Source organism: Phytophthora parasitica (assembly GCF_000247585.1).
Source record: "Phytophthora parasitica INRA-310 unplaced genomic scaffold supercont2.11, whole genome shotgun sequence".
Classification (NCBI taxonomy): domain Eukaryota; phylum Oomycota; class Peronosporomycetes; order Peronosporales; family Peronosporaceae; genus Phytophthora; species Phytophthora nicotianae.
Window position 1 is genome coordinate 607,841 of NW_008648997.1, and position 15,692 is coordinate 623,532.

Sequence of the window (15,692 nt, forward strand, 5' to 3'; positions counted from 1 at the left end):
TTCCCAAGTCGATGATCGAGTCAATGCCTCGCCGATGCAAGGAATGCATTAAGAAGCATGATAATAGGACTCACAATCAATATAACAATCGCTGCGACCAACATTTTTTTAACTTGATATTTGTAAGCTTGGTAGGGTGTTCATATATTGTCTCAGTGTCGATATTGGTCACTAAAGTGCTCTTTCCAGAGCGTTAAGAGAAAGTGTGTTTAACAGGGCAAACACAACATACCTAAATAGCGTGGTCTAACTTAAAATTGATGGAGCTACCGCAGAAAAAGTGGGTATTCATATGAACTTGGCGCGCAGTGTAATATTTCGTTGTCATATCAAAAAAAGTTAATGCATTTACATAAAAAGTAATATTTGAATCTCATACACAGTATAAGTCATGGCAAATTGATACTCAAAAGTCTTCCTAATATCTACTTTGAATTGCCTGGACTATGGAGTGCATCTCCGACGACGGCAAGGTATTTGCTGGACGACACTGAGTGGTGTGTCCTCAACCTGGATGCTTGCCTCACGGCAGTAACCACTTACATTTCCAATTGGCCGGGAATGGGCCACCACAACCAGCCTTGGCCGCTACACTCGACCCGTCTGAAGAGGACACATCATGTGGGAATAATTCCAGCTGGTGCCCCCCAAAGTGCGTGGCGTGTTGAGTCCTTCCCTGACAGCGATGACAGGCGCTGAAGGCGGCTACGGCTTCACTTTGCGTTTTGCTGTCGACGTCAAGCATGTCTGAAGCGTATGGCACATTTGGCGCGTCGGCTCCGTCGCCGCGGCAGCGTCAAAACCGTTGGAAGAGGCTCCTGTCCTCGACTCCTGTTCGCATCAGTGGAGTGGCTGCTGTGCTGCTCGTGGTTGTGGGCGGGTTCCTGCTACTTCAGAGTCCTTCGGCTGCCAAGAAAGTCTCCACTGAGGGTGGCGCTCCCATGCTGACTCCCTCCGAGCGTGCCTTTATCAATGGTGTGCAACCTGACAAGCTGCGTGAGTTCCTGCACTCCTATGCTAGCGTTCCGCACACGTGCGGCACTGAGCAAGACTACAAGACGGCAGTGTACACTGCAGAGCAGTTCACCGCCTTCGGACTTAAAGCCGAGATCAAGGAATACTACACGCTGCTGTCGTATCCGATTCACCGTCGCCTGTCCATCGTGTCACCCGAACAGAGCGCGCATGAGCTCAATCTGACGGAAGTGTCGGTGCCCAACGATGCGTGCACCAACAACCCGGACGCACTGCCTCCGTATCTGGCGTACTCGGACTCTGGTAACGTCACGGCGTCGGTCGTGTACGTCAACTACGGCACCCAGGCAGACTTCGACTGGCTGGTTAGCCACAACGTGACTCTTAAGGGCAAGATTGCGCTGGTGCGTTATGGACGCAACTTCCGCGGCCTCAAGGTCGCACTGGCTGAGCAGCACGGTATGGCCGCCGTGATCATTTATTCGGACCCGAAGGAGGATGGATTCGTGCAGGGGCCCGTGTATCCTGAAGGAATTTACCGTCCCAAGGGCTCTTTCCAACGTGGATCACTACAGTATCTGTCGCTGGCTTCTGGAGATCCACTGACGCCTGGATGGGCGTCTGTCCAAGGAGCTCCGCAGCTCAAGTACGAAGATGTTAACAGCATCCCGCACATCCCGGCGCTTCCGTTGTCCTATGAACAGGCGGACATTATCCTGCGTTCCATCGGCGGCCAGAAGGCACCGGAGGCTTGGCAGGGTGGACTCACGTACCCGAACGGCTACCGTCTCGGTGACGACGAATCTTTGGTACTAAACCTCGATGTGCTCATGGACAACAAGGTTGGTCCGATTTGGGACGTTATTGGCACCATCGAAGGCGCCGTTGAGCCTGATCAGCAAGTTTTGATTGGCAACCATCGCGATGCCTGGCTCTGCGGTGCTGTGGACCCCAGCAGTGGTTCTGCCGTCATGATGGAGATTGCTCGTGGCTTGGGTGACCTCGTTAAGCAGGGCTGGAAACCTCGCCGTACTATTGTGCTGGGCTCCTGGGATGGCGAAGAATTCGGTCTGCTTGGCAGTACTGAGTTCGCTGAAGAGCGAGCCGAGGAACTTAAGCAGAAAGCTGTCGCGTACATCAACGTAGATAACGTCGTCGGCCCCTTGGCTCTTGCTATGGGCACTCCCTCCATCGCCAAGTTCATCGAGGACACTGCTAAAGCTGTACCTCCTAACCAGTTCTTTGGTCCGAATGATACTCGCAATGAGCCTGGTGACAGTCTGTACGATCAATGGGCTGCTCAAACTGCTCGCCACCGCTCGCAGATATACGGCGTGTATGACGGCACGCTTGCACCTGATCATCTGATCCAGTTCATGGGCTCAGGCTCGGACTTCACTGCGTTCTACCAGCACTTGGGTGTGATCTCAGCTAACCTGGGATTCACACTCAACGGCGCGGTCTACGGCACTTACCACAGCAACATGGACAGCCTCATGTACATGGAGACGCTGGGCGATCCGCACTACGCGACGCACGCCAATATGGCTCAATGGTGGGGTCTAATGACCATGCGTCTTGCCACAGACGTTGTCGTGCCCTTCGACTTCACCACCTACGGACTCGTGATGAAGGAGGATCTCGCTGGCTTCGAAGACAAGATCTCGGCCATGAACCACAGTGTAGACTTCACAGAGCTGCACTCGGCTATTGCCAGCTTCACTGCCAACGCCAACGCGTTCCACGCGAACATCCAACAGTTCGAGGCTGCAAATGATAGCAGTAGCGAGGAATTGCTGCGTAGATGGAACGAGAAACTGGTGCTACTGGAACGCCACCTCATTGATGAGAGCGGTCTGCCTCACCGTCCGTGGTACAAGCACGTGATCTTCGGTCCGGGATTCTACGAGGGCTACCTCGGCACTGCCTTCCCTGGCATCTCGGACTGCGTTGCCTTCGGGGACAACAGCTCGACTATTCAACAGCATGTGGACGACGTCGCTCGCATCGTTAATGACGCTGCCAACTTCCTAGTTGTGGGTTGATTGGGCCTCGCAATAGGGGATAGCTTGCTTGAGACCATGCTAGCTTTCCATAAGCAACAAAAATGAAGAATTGTTTAATGATGATTGCCTACTACAGACTTCCAAGCGTATACAAGACTAGAATGGAGGGGTTACGCTTCAGGCGCGTAGAGTAGTAGGTCGTCACATGAACCGGGATCTTGTCTTTGCTGCTATCCACGTTTGCCAGGACGGATCGAGTATAATTGATGCAGCTCATCATGCGGCAACCTTGCCAGACCATTGATCGGAGACTAAGTTGAAGTTCATTTTGTGTGCACCACACTAACCATCACTCTGATGTCACTCAAACGAATCCTCCCCACATTTACTGACTTCCGCACTCATCTAGCGTTCGACCATGGGCAACGAGGTGAGTCGCCCTGCGGACCTGAGTCCGCAGAGCTCGGGCGTGGTGCCGCCCCGCTCGGCGTATACGCCAACGGGCGAGTCCTCACGTCGCGCACAGAGCTTCAGCACGCGCTCTCCGTCTCCGTCGCCATCTGCATCAAACGCTCCACCTCCGCAACGCCGGACCAGCAGCAGCTCGAGTCTGGGCTCAAACCCTAGTTCGACTCCTACTTCAAACCCTAAAAAGGAGCGCACCATTCAGCGCATGGATAAAGCTATCCGCCGCCGCGTGCGGGGCGGCATCACGTACAATATGAAGCTGTTGGTGCGTGGCGCAAAGGGCACAGGCAAGACGTCGCTATTCCAGCGACTCAAGGGCGAGCCCATCCCAGAGACACACCAGTCCACGCCACAGCTTCAATCTGCCACAATAAACTGGAGTTTTCGGCAAAATTTGGAGGAAAACGTCAAATGTGAAGTCTGGGACGTCGTGGATAAAGGATTCGTGCCTGTAGAGACTGAAGAAGGGGCAGAAGATGACTCAACAAGACCCCAGCATGCTAACACCGCGGTCAGTGCTGAACACGGAGGACTGCAGAGTGGAGGGAGCTTATCAGCAGAAGCTAGCGCCGCTGCAGCCGCAGCAGCTGCTGCCATGCAGAACGGGACTCATTCTGTAGCCATAGTGGACGCTTCGACCGTGGACGTGTACCATGAAGCTCACGGGGTGATCTTCTTATTGGATATTACTAAGTGGGATACCCTGGAGTACGTGAAGCAGCAGCTGGACAATGTACCGGTCCATATTCCGACCTTAGTGCTGGGCAACTTTAGAGATCAAGGCGCGCAGAGGAAGATCTTCAAGGAAGATATCCAGGAACTGCTCTATGGATCTAGTGACAGACCGCAACCGCAGCAGTGGAGAAGACCGATGGAGTTGCTGTATTTTGAGTGTTCTTTGCTGAATTGTTATGGACTAAAGTCTCTGCATCAATACTTTGGAATCCCGTTCTTGCAGTTGAAGCTGGCGACTATCAGACAGCAAATGCGGATCGTGGAAGGAGAGTTCGCACATCTGAAGCACGATGTGCAGGCTACAATCAGTGAACAGCGTTACTCTGAGTATGTGGAGCATATCAAAGTGACAGGATCGGACATTCGGACAGGTAGACGAGGCTCAGGAAACGGGAGTACCCCATCAGCGCCGTCTAGGAGCGATTCAGTCAGGTTATCACCCAGGGAAAGCAGTCAAACGAAGCCGGTGACGCAGCAAGAAGGTGCAGATGATGACGTCAGTGTCGTTGGTAAGGAGAATGGCGCTGGAACTCCTCCAAAGTCGCCAACAGAGGTGGCTGCTGCAACTTCGGAGGGCACTGAAGCATCACTGAAGGAGCAGGAGGAAGCACAATCTCAGGATATGGAGGATTTACCTGCGAGAACCAGCAGTGTTGTTATTCAGACGGCGCCGCAACTGAAATTTGAGCACAAGGAAAGCGTGACGTCTTTTCCGGATGAGATACCGGAAGATAAAGCCCCGAAGTATGAAGATAACGCTGCGATGCCTAAAGGACAAAGCAGCAAGGCTTTAGTAACAAGTAATGCCAGCCCGAGTCGTCCTAGGAAGGCGTCAGTGGAAGAGGTGATGCATCTTGAAGACTTTCAGGTGCCAAAAGCACGTATCAGTGACCTCGATCACTTCTACTCGGAGAGTGAAAGTGACGAAGATGTTGGCGAGAATGACGAGGTTGTGGTGGTGGCGCCTGTGGATAGATCAATGGGCGGTGTTTCCCACAAGCAGCGATTTCTAGACTCGGATTCTTCGGATTCGGATGAAAGGGAATCAACTAGTCGAAGTATTCGAAAGGAAAGGGCGTCTCGAAAGAGCTCTCATCGTCGTACAGCGGCAAAGCAGGGAAATGCATCAGGCCAAAATGATCTTAAACCCCCTCAATCATCTCGCCCCACACCACCACCAGCAACAGCTTCCCCAAAGCAAAGTAGCAGACCGGGATCTCCAGCGAGAGCAAAACCTACTAGCCCCGCGAAAGATTCTCAGGCTGCACCAACGCAGCCACAGGCATCTAGCCCAACCAGCGGCGTAGTAGATGTAACGCGGACACCTCCTGCTGCTCCACCTTCGACGTCTCCCGTTCGGGATCCTAGTCCAACAACCAAGGGCGATGATTCTGTCGAAGTTGCACATGAAATTCGGGTATCGATGTCGCAAGGTGAGGGTGAAGTAGAACAGGAGACGCCGTCGAGCGAGGAGCCTGGATTGACAGAAACAGAAGCTGCTGTTCCGCAAGAGTCTTCTACCAAGCACGAGAGCTCGAAAAGTCCTGCTGCTAGTACACGCGCTTCCAGCGAGGATGAAGCTGACGATGCTGGCGTTATCGAGAGCGTGGTAACGCACACGGCCATTAACAAGGAAGCCAACGCCTCGATCGTTCCGGTCAAAGAGATCACTCTTGTCAATGATGACGACGCCAACAGTGAGCCAGAGGATGCTGACCGTGTTCCAAGCGACCGTGGAAGCAGCCCTATCGAAAAGAAAGATGAAGCAGCATCTGCTGATGCCGATGTGGACGAATTGGTTGTTGCTGCCAGCTCCAATGAGTTGAATACTTTCCTCGCAGATGATGATAGCGATGGAAAAGAAGATGCTGATAACGCTGTTGCAGCATCGCAAGAGAACGTGGTTGAAGCCGAGCAACCAGTGCTGTCGAAAGCTTTGCGCCCCGATGCACTCGCAAACGATAGCGACAATGACGGTGATACAAACGTGAGGAATGTCTCAGCTAATGAGTCGCTTTCTTCACTGCAAGCATCTCTGCCAATGCCCGAGCCTACAGTGTCTCCGTCCGCACCTTCCATGTCGAATTCAATGGGAAGCACTAGTTCCGCGACTCAGGGCCAGGAAGATGTGTTGGGCCACTATCACAAGAGAAACCACGACGAATCTGGTGACCTCATGTCGTTATCATCCCTCCAAGCTTCGCTTCCGCTACCGAGTGAGACCACGGCACCAATGTCAACCTTGACTAGCACGAAGAATACGTCCGTGGACTATGCTAACGGTGCTAACGGTTCCAGTACGAACACAGCTCTCCACTTGTCGGACCTTCAATCGACCCCCTCCAATGCGATCGTTCCTGACTTCGCGAGTATTGTGCCAAGCAACGATCTGGAGGATTTTTTGAACGAAAGTGATAGCGATTCAGATAATGCACCGCCAACTTACGCTGATCCGCAGTCAAGTAAACAAGGACAAAACAGCACAAGAGCGATAGTGGAGTCAAGTGAAGATGATGAAGATCGATTTGCGAGTTACAGTATCAGTAAGAAGAGCAGGTCGGAGCGGAGACGTCAGCAGAAAGAGGAGCTACGGCAACTGAATGCTGCTCTGGACGTGGACAAGGACCCCTTTGCTCCTTCAACGAGTAGTGTAGCCGTCTTGGACTCGTCATTCGGGACCTCAGACGTGATGGAGGCCATTCGTAAAGCACAAGAAGAGGCCATGCGAATGCTCCCGACCGCAACCGCACCGGTTGATGACGACGTCGACTCGAGTTCATCGAAGAAGAAAAATAAGCACAAACACAAGAAGGAGCACAAGCACAAGAAGCGAGAAGACGCGGACGGTTCCAAAGAGAAGCCATCGAAGAAAAGCAGTCGGAAATCCGGATCCCGCTCAAAGAAACGCCGTCCTCATGTGGAAGACGATCTCATGTGAAGCGGTGAAATAACACTGAAACTAAGTGTGGAGCTATAGAAGCACGGAAGAATTTTTCGATCTTGCCAAATTCGTCCTATGAACCCGTTGCGACCGTCGCTGTAAGTTACTGCAACCCATACTAATTCGTTCTTGTCAACGATCAACGGGCTCGACACAATGTGTAGCGAATTCTCGAGTAGTCCATCTGTCCAGCTATGAAACGTCTGATGCGTTTCTGAAGTCATATTGCATTAATACTAAGACTCATAAGGACGCGAAAGTCTCGATTTAGCGGTTTTTCCTTTGCACTTCTGAATTTGGAGGATGACCACTGAATCCATATTTGGGTTCCAGAAGAAAAGCTTGGCTATGCGAAACGACAAGACCACTTTTGATTTTGCTCCCATCGTCACTTTACAACTCACGGTCAACTCCTCACTCAACTAACTCACTCGACCGATTGGCAACATGCACATGCTCTTCCAGAGCGAAGCAGCCTATCGGCGTCGTAGCTCTTGGATGCCGCGCGACGGCAACGAAGCTACCACGGCGCTAGCGGCACCACATAACTATGACATGATAGGCCCACGACGTCGAGGGAGATCGCGCAGCTGTAAGACAATTAAGAGAGAAGCTAAGACGGCGCAGCGCCGAGCGCAGTGGCTCCTGAAGAGCGAGCCTGAGAGCAACGAAGAGGAAGCAGGCAACCAGGATGAGGCCGAGAATGAGGGGACGACGGCGTTGAATGACGAATTGTTGGCCATGCAAATGGAGATCGAAACGCTGCAGAACCGGCGACAGCTACTGGACTCGGCGATGGTCAATGCACGCACCAACGCGGTGACGCATGCCATCGACCTCACCAAGGGCTTCTACATACACTTCTCTAATGGATACGACCCCATTAACTACCCAGAACAATCCAGACAGGCGGAGTCATTTCTTCGAGGGATCATGAGGAAGGACGCGATCTGCACTGAATTCCAGGGCGTCGACTTGTTCTTGCATCAGTACAAAGTTGCCACGGAGGGTCATGCCTCCATGCGCGTGTTTGTCCACGGCATCGTCGTCATTAACGAGGACTTGTCGTCAAAAGATAGTTCCGTTCAGATACTGGCCAAAGCTACTGCTCGCCTCCGTGTAAGTCGCACGACGCTGGAGAAGTTCTTCCCGCGTATCATCGAAGATGAAGAGCTCGCGCAAATGCTTATTGGGAAAGAGTATGTTATCCAGTATGACAAGGTGTTTCACTTCAAGCACGGCCGGATCTTCCAGCATGAATCTCGAGTCGATTTTTGCAATAGTATGCTGGAGATGGCACAAAACCCTTTCGTCGCAATGAAGCTCCTGGAGGCCTCACTCATGACCAAGCACGGGCATCTGAAACTGGATAACAACATCGAGGAGGACAAGAATCAACTCGAAAATACGGTACTGTAAGTGCACAACAGAAGTAAGTTATGATCGTCAGAATTAATCGTGAAATTAACATGCTTTCCGCCTTAGAGTTGTCCGTAAACGATAACATCGTATGCTTATCATATCAAGGGTACATAGACAAGCAAATTTCTTTGTCATTTTTCAATAACAAAGAAATGATAACGTGTAAATGATGTTTTTTGCTTTATCAATAGTCGTTATCCTTGCTAATCCTGATACTTTCACCTTAAAGAACTTAGAGGATGGCACTCACGGCGTTGCCCAGTCCAACTAAAGTCGCTACCACACCGACTCCGTGACACAGCGAACGCATGGGTTGTTTCGCATACGCAAACGCGTACGTGTGCAGGCAACGTGCCGCCGTGAAGGCGATCATCGCGCGGAAGTGAACTTTGGAGTTGGCCCCAGCCATGATTCCTGCGCCGAAGACGAAAAGGCCTAGCGGAATGGCCTCCAAATCGTTCGTGACGATACTTTCCCAGCGTTTCTCTGCCTCGAGCGTCCTGGTGTCATTGTCATTGTCATTCTCAATACCGAAAGACTGCTTGCGCTTGGATGAGCAGATCTTCATGTCCTCGGGAGGACGACTACCCGTGGCGAACTTCCTGGCCCCTTGAATCATCGTGGCGGTCAGGAACTTGATGTACAACACTGAAGTGCACGCGACGTAAACTTTGACGCTCCCGTTCACCATCGTGCGTGCGTAACTGAAGAGCTCTGTTCCTTGTTGGAGAAATCGGGGTATGAGAGACTTCAGCTTCCATTAAGCATTGGGACGTTGGTGGCAGCCAACTTGAAGCATTTTTTTTGGTTATTTGGCCAGGCGTTGGCTGTCTCAAAGCTGCGACTTGCAACGTTCAAAGTTAAATCTCGAACACATCTATTTTCTCTATTTAGACCCTTCAACAGACGCTACTTAGTGCACTAGAGCCGTGCACGGCAACATGACTTAGACGTAGGTGACCGTACTGGGCGAGTATTTGCAGACGTTGCCCTTGGGACCGGCGCCAGCTTCGTCCGGCTCGCCGCCCGACGTCGTGCCGTCCGACCACGAGCACACGTTGATCTTCTTGCCCTTGATCTTGATGTTCTCGAGCGTGGCCTGGTCACCCCAGTTCTCGTTCACCGTGACGATGCTGACACGGCCGTCGACGGCGTAGACATTCTTGACGTTGACCTTGAGACCCTTGATACCACACGTGCCGCACGAACGGTAGAGCTTGCCGAAGTCCTCGACGTAGAAGCCCTCGATGGAGACGGTGCCGTAGCCATTGTGCTGGATGACCTTGTCCTGGGCGGAACGAGCACCGCCACCGATGACCTTAGTCACACTGCCGGCCGACCCGCCCTTGATGCTCAGTGCGTCCTCGCACACATCGTCCCACCAAACGTTCTCGATCGTGCAGCCACTCTGCTCGCAGTGCACGCCCTCCATTTGGTCCTGACCGATGATCACGTTCTTGAGCGTGCCACCGGGTTCGACGCGGAACACGGCGGTCTGCCAGCCGCTTTCACGCTGACCAGCGCACTTGACGTTCGAGCGCTGAAAAGTCTTCATCTTGCCATCGAACACTTCGCCTTTCTTGACAACGTAGGGCTCATCGAAGAACTCGTCACCCTGGCTGGCAGGCCACGCCCCGGTGGGCATGGGAGCCGCCTCCGCGCGCATGGAAGCACCCGACGCGATGGTAGCCGTCGCGGCAAGAGCAATCGAGACGAAAGTGAAAGTGTTGACCATGGTTGAGAATAGATAGACTGGTGGTCGGTTGCTTAGTTGCTGCGAAGAGCGCAAATTGAAAAATGAGTGTCAAGTGTGGCTGCATTGCAACGGTCCACAGGTCTAGCGTAGCGTAAGAGAGCAACCAGCCAGCGACCGGAACTGCTGTAGCCAAGACAAAGTCACCAACGCAAATCCTGTCGTTGAGATCGATGTCGTCGAGAACAAGCTCCGTATTGCCAGATGCCAACGCGTTTACCCCGAGATCCTCGCCATCGATAGATCGAATCGATAGGACCAGTATTAATAGTCTGATGACCAGCGCTGCTCTGTAAGGTCTTGGATGCCAGATGCTGGCTTTACGACTACGCGAACCGGGTGCGGAGACTCACACGTCAATTAATCAGAGCATGCTGGAAGTGACGGGGCCATCAATTAATCTGAGTCCATTTTAGTAAGTACCATGACTAAAGCCGCGTGATAGAACTTGAGTGCTAGTTAATTCAAGAACTACACAAGCACTACATGTTCTGTCGTCCAAGTACACTGTATTTGTACCTTATCCGTGGGCCCCGCGGCGTTGCAAGATTCCACCTGAATGCCGATCCGATGTGCACCAGGTGGCGACTACAGCAACACCACAAGTTCGCGGACGAAAACGGTGGTGAGGCCAGCGTCCGACAGCGAAAAGAACGGACGTCGGAATGTCGCTCGGTCGCTTTGGTGTCGTCATTTTGCACTCTAAAGAGGTATTCGATGCAGCAATTAATAAATAAATACATGTGCGATCTCTTGCCTCTTTTTAAAGCTAGATGTATCTGCTTGTAAAAGTCTGCAAAGTGTTCAATAAGGCTGTGATGTCAAGCAATTTTACTCCAAGCCGCGCAGATGTCTGTCCAGCCAACAGCCGGAGCAACCGGACTAACCCAAGCTGTGCTGGTGGATTGATCGCGATCGATGCGGAGTTTCCAGACGTATCGGTAGAAATGAACGATGAGCACAGCAGATGGCCTGGCGAGCTGGAAGCAGCGTGAGTGCCAAGCCTTGCCGTGAGTCAGCATACATGTTAGTACACGAACACGCTTGTATACGAGGTGCACATTGGCTTCGTAATCGTCACTGGGCATTGAGCCTCAATTTGAGGGGGCAAGTTCTCGGCAATTCATCGTGTAGTTTATTGAATTGAGTCCATTTCATACGCGAGCATCCGATAGTCCTAGTTACGATGGTCGAGCGACTAAACTGCCGTGCCTAGACAGCGATATGCGCACGCGAGTTAAGTGGACAGCAGCAAAACAGCGGGTCTTCGCGAAAGAGTCGACATGTTCCGACGCGATTTGAGAGTACGTCTGAGAATCGCAACCAGGCCGCAATCAGCGGCGAGTCAGCGATTGTGCGCCGTATTTATTGACTGTCGGCGGTTGGATCTTTGGATTATTTTACAAACACGGGGCTCGAAGTGTATTAAAAAAGACAACATCAACGAATTCATTGGCAAACACATATATGTAGATCTACTCTACGCACTGGAGTGGAGATCACGGGTGACAACCTGACCAAAGTGAACATGTCAGCATCAACGTACGGTATCAGCAGAAATTCATCGGAGGCACTCACGCTGCTTCCAGCTCGCCAGGCCATCTGCTGTGCTCATCGCTCATTTCTACCGATACGTCTGGAAACTCCGCATCGATCGCGATCAATCCACCAGCACAGCTTGGGCTAGTCCGGTTGCTCCGGCTGTTGGCTGGACAGACATCTGCGCGGCTTGGAGTAAAATTGCTTGACATCACAGCCTTATTGAACACTTTGCAGACTTTTACAAGCAGATACATCTAGCTTTAAAAAGAGGCAAGAGATCGCACATGTATTTATTTATTAATTGCTGCATCGAATACCTCTTTAGAGTGCAAAATGACGACACCAAAGCGACCGAGCGACATTCCGACGTCCGTTCTTTTCGCTGTCGGACGCTGGCCTCACCACCGTTTTCGTCCGCGAACTTGTGGTGTTGCTGTAGTCGCCACCTGGTGCACATCGGATCGGCATTCAGGTGGAATCTTGCAACGCCGCGGGGCCCACGGATAAGGTACAAATACAATGTACTTGGACGACAGAACATGTAGTGCTTGTGTAGTTCTTGAATTAACTAGCACTCAAGTTCTATCACGCGGCTTTAGTCATGGCACTTACTAAAATGGACTCAGATTAATTGATGGCCCCGTCACTTCCAGCATGCTCTGATTAATTGACGTGTGAGTCTCCGCACCCGGTTCGCGTAGTCGTAAAGCCAGCATCTGGCATCCAAGACCTTACAGAGCAGCGCTGGTCATCAGACTATTAATACTGGTCCTATCGATTCGATCTATCGATGGCGAGGATCTCAGGGTAAACGCGTTGGCATCTGGCAATACGGAGCTTGTTCTCGACGACATCGATCTCAACGACAGGATTTGCGTTGGTGACTTTGTCTTGGCTACAGCAGTTCCGGTCGCTGGCTGGTTGCTCTCTTACGCTACGCTAGACCTGTGGACCGTTGCAATGCAGCCACACTTGACACTCATTTTTCAATTTGCGCTCTTCGCAGCAACTAAGCAACCGACCACCAGTCTATCTATTCTCAACCATGGTCAACACTTTCACTTTCGTCTCGATTGCTCTTGCCGCGACGGCTACCATCGCGTCGGGTGCTTCCATGCGCGCGGAGGCGGCTCCCATGCCCACCGGGGCGTGGCCTGCCAGCCAGGGTGACGAGTTCTTCGATGAGCCCTACGTTGTCAAGAAAGGCGAAGTGTTCGATGGCAAGATGAAGACTTTTCAGCGCTCGAACGTCAAGTGCGCTGGTCAGCGTGAAAGCGGCTGGCAGACCGCCGTGTTCCGCGTCGAACCCGGTGGCACGCTCAAGAACGTGATCATCGGTCAGGACCAAATGGAGGGCGTGCACTGCGAGCAGAGTGGCTGCACGATCGAGAACGTTTGGTGGGACGATGTGTGCGAGGACGCACTGAGCATCAAGGGCGGGTCGGCCGGCAGTGTGACCAAGGTCATCGGTGGCGGTGCTCGTTCCGCCCAAGACAAGGTCATCCAGCACAATGGCTACGGCACCGTCTCCATCGAGGGCTTCTACGTCGAGGACTTCGGCAAGCTCTACCGTTCGTGCGGCACGTGTGGTATCAAGGGTCTCAAGGTCAACGTCAAGAATGTCTACGCCGTCGACGGCCGTGTCAGCATCGTCACGGTGAACGAGAACTGGGGTGACCAGGCCACGCTCGAGAACATCAAGATCAAGGGCAAGAAGATCAACGTGTGCTCGTGGTCGGACGGCACGACGTCGGGCGGTGAGCCGGACGAAGCTGGCGCCGGTCCCAAGGGCAATGTCTGCAAATACTCGCCCAGTACGGTCACCTACGTCTAAGTCATGTTTCGACGCATGGTTGCAATGCGCTTGTAGAATGTTTTGTCGTTAGCTAGTTGAAGTGAAAAATAATAGAGAATCCAATGTGTGTTTGTGCTCCAAACAAACTGTTCGACTACTACTTTTGTAGTATTAGTTAGACCTCGGCTCATGTAACTTTGTCGTATTGTTAATAATGTCGACGTGTTGGCCCGGCAACTACTGTAAAGCACTGTAGTCTGCACCACATTACTACTATCGGATTGGATCGTTGGCTGGTCGATTCCGTCTTGCTTAAACGTGAATGCGACTGCAAAGGTGACCAAGCTGTTGTTTTCGCTGAAACAGTATGAGCTGTGTTTCTCTTGGTATCTTCAACCGTACGGCGTTTTAGGCCCAGCAGCCCGATAAGACCATAGCATAAAATACCGATTGCGGTCAGCAACTGTACAATCAACTGTCTTCAGTTGATTTTTGGTACTTGCAATCCAAAGCGACATCAAGCTTGCTAAGATCGCAAATTAATTGCAGATTGCGGTCAGCACGTATGGAGAATGGCACCGTCTGGAACTCAAAGCAACAGGCATGACTGCTTTCTGCCGTCTGGCGAAATTCCGGTATAAGATGAACACTCTAGATACCAGTTTTGCTGTCCGAATCGAATCCATTTACCAATTTCCCTCATCCCAATCAAGACCCTGATGAAGTTCTCTGCATCTTACTCGATCGTCTTCTGCGCGCTTGTCCTGCTGCTCACCGGCCCCGTTAACGTCACCGCCCAATGTTCCGATGTCCACATCGTCTTCGCCCGTGGCAGCGGTGAAATGCCTGGTCTTGGTATCTGCGGTACGCCGTTGGTGAGTGGCATCAAGCAGAACCTCGCTGGCATGAGCGTCTCGTCATACGCAGTCAACTACCTGGCTTCTGTGACTCAAACGAGTGCCGGTCCGGGCGCCACGGACATGACCAACCACGTCAAGACCGTTGCGCAACAGTGCCGGACACTGTATTCGTTCTTGGCGGATACTCTCAAGGTGCCAGCGTCACTGATATCGCCATCGGTATCAAGACGATGCTCGGTGTCGGCGCTAGTATCCCGGAGGAATTGGCGCCTCGCATCAAGGCCATCGTGACATTCGGCAACCCGTTGAAGCTCATGGGTCAGACCATCGAGCGATCCAGCCAACTGTACGGATCCAAGGCCATTGAGTTCTGCAACTTAGGCGACCCGGTGTGTGCCAACGGCTTCAACACCATGGCGCACATTACGTACCCGATGGACGGCAGCGTGACTAAAGCGGCTGCGCAAGCTGCGGCGCTGGTGAAGGGCAATGCAAGGGCGTTGCGTGGATGACCAGCGCTCTTCTTTTGTTGTTTCGAGACCCAATCGTCATGTAAACAGAGTAGATGTCAGTGTGGTTAACTAGATGTTCAATGAAGTTGTAGCTTCAATTCGTAGTCTTTTTGAGTATCTGAGCTACGTTGATCAGCTCACTTACGCGATCGCAACGATCGCATTGACTAGTCCAGCGATCGTGGCCGCGACGCCAACAAACCAGCAGTTGGAGCGATGCGGCTGAATCGCGTTCGCGTACATGTACGTGTGCAGGCAACGCGACACCGTGTAGACGATCAAGGCGCTGGCGTGCACGACGTCGTTGCTGTCGGCCAAGATCCCTCCGCCGAAGACGAATAACGCGAATGGAATAGACTCCAAATCGTTCGCGACGATGCGCTGCCAGCGATGAACTCGCTCACGTGCCTTGATCACGACCTGGTCGTCCGTCTGGACCAGTCCGTAGTTCTGTTCTTGACCTTCAGCAATCGGTAGTCGGACATCTTCGGGCGGACGGCTGCCCGACTTGAATGCCATGGGACCTTGGATAAAGGTGACGAGCAGGAACTTGAGATAAAGCACGGAGCTGCACGCAACGTACATCCGAACGTTACCGGCCACCATGGTGTAGCTGAAGTTGGTCGTTTTTGGTGAGTTTGTGCGCTCGAAGCAGCTAATTCGATAGTGATGGTCCTACCAAG

At 52.3% G+C, this 15,692-nt stretch overlaps 9 protein-coding genes across 9 annotated transcripts; 6 read left to right on the plus strand and 3 right to left on the minus strand.

The window, feature by feature from the left end:
• Positions 1–428: 428 nt before the first annotated feature.
• Positions 429–3,111, plus strand: PPTG_07176 (hypothetical protein). Its single transcript, XM_008901332.1, has one exon. It carries the CDS (start codon positions 744–746, stop codon positions 3,018–3,020), a length of 2,277 nt encoding a protein of 758 aa, XP_008899580.1. The 5' UTR covers positions 429–743; the 3' UTR covers positions 3,021–3,111.
• A 264-nt stretch (positions 3,112–3,375) lies between these two features.
• PPTG_07177 (hypothetical protein) lies at positions 3,376–7,474 on the plus strand. Its single transcript, XM_008901333.1, has one exon. It carries the CDS (start codon positions 3,400–3,402, stop codon positions 7,120–7,122), a length of 3,723 nt encoding a protein of 1,240 aa, XP_008899581.1. The 5' UTR covers positions 3,376–3,399; the 3' UTR covers positions 7,123–7,474.
• Positions 7,456–8,611, plus strand: PPTG_07178 (hypothetical protein). The gene has a single exon (XM_008901334.1). It carries the CDS (start codon positions 7,573–7,575, stop codon positions 8,542–8,544), a length of 972 nt encoding a protein of 323 aa, XP_008899582.1. The 5' UTR covers positions 7,456–7,572; the 3' UTR covers positions 8,545–8,611.
• Positions 8,612–8,779: 168 nt separating this feature from the next.
• On the minus strand, positions 8,780–9,238 carry PPTG_07179 (hypothetical protein; the record flags this gene model as incomplete). Its single annotated transcript, XM_008901335.1, has 1 exon — positions 8,780–9,238. One exon carries the CDS (start codon positions 9,236–9,238, stop codon positions 8,780–8,782), a length of 459 nt encoding a protein of 152 aa, XP_008899583.1.
• Positions 9,239–9,493: 255 nt separating this feature from the next.
• PPTG_07180 (hypothetical protein) lies at positions 9,494–10,282 on the minus strand (the record flags this gene model as incomplete). The annotated part of the gene is made up of 1 exon (XM_008901336.1): positions 9,494–10,282. One exon carries the CDS (start codon positions 10,280–10,282, stop codon positions 9,494–9,496), a length of 789 nt encoding a protein of 262 aa, XP_008899584.1.
• A 972-nt stretch (positions 10,283–11,254) lies between these two features.
• On the plus strand, positions 11,255–11,987 carry PPTG_22041 (hypothetical protein; the record flags this gene model as incomplete). Its single annotated transcript, XM_008901648.1, has 2 exons — positions 11,255–11,310; positions 11,774–11,987. 2 exons carry the CDS (start codon positions 11,255–11,257, stop codon positions 11,985–11,987), a joined length of 270 nt encoding a protein of 89 aa, XP_008899896.1.
• Positions 11,988–12,887: 900 nt separating this feature from the next.
• PPTG_07181 (hypothetical protein) lies at positions 12,888–13,676 on the plus strand (the record flags this gene model as incomplete). The annotated part of the gene is made up of 1 exon (XM_008901337.1): positions 12,888–13,676. The coding sequence occupies one exon, from the start codon at positions 12,888–12,890 to the stop codon at positions 13,674–13,676; it is 789 nt and encodes a 262-aa protein (XP_008899585.1).
• A 680-nt stretch (positions 13,677–14,356) lies between these two features.
• PPTG_07182 (hypothetical protein) lies at positions 14,357–15,009 on the plus strand (the record flags this gene model as incomplete). Its single annotated transcript, XM_008901338.1, has 2 exons — positions 14,357–14,689; positions 14,725–15,009. The coding sequence occupies 2 exons, from the start codon at positions 14,357–14,359 to the stop codon at positions 15,007–15,009; spliced, it is 618 nt and encodes a 205-aa protein (XP_008899586.1).
• A 141-nt stretch (positions 15,010–15,150) lies between these two features.
• Positions 15,151–15,666, minus strand: PPTG_07183 (hypothetical protein; the record flags this gene model as incomplete). The annotated part of the gene is made up of 1 exon (XM_008901339.1): positions 15,151–15,666. Exon 1 carries the CDS (start codon positions 15,613–15,615, stop codon positions 15,151–15,153), a length of 465 nt encoding a protein of 154 aa, XP_008899587.1. The 5' UTR covers positions 15,616–15,666.
• Between the last annotated feature and the right edge of the window lie 26 nt (positions 15,667–15,692).

Excerpts from the sequence above, each read along its gene's own strand:
- PPTG_07177 (XM_008901333.1), top strand. The coding sequence starts at position 3,400 with ATGGGCAACGAGGTGAGTCGCCCTGCGGACCTGAGTCCGCAGAGCTCG.
- PPTG_07178 (XM_008901334.1), top strand. The coding sequence starts at position 7,573 with ATGCACATGCTCTTCCAGAGCGAAGCAGCCTATCGGCGTCGTAGCTCT.
- PPTG_07176 (XM_008901332.1), top strand. The coding sequence starts at position 744 with ATGTCTGAAGCGTATGGCACATTTGGCGCGTCGGCTCCGTCGCCGCGG.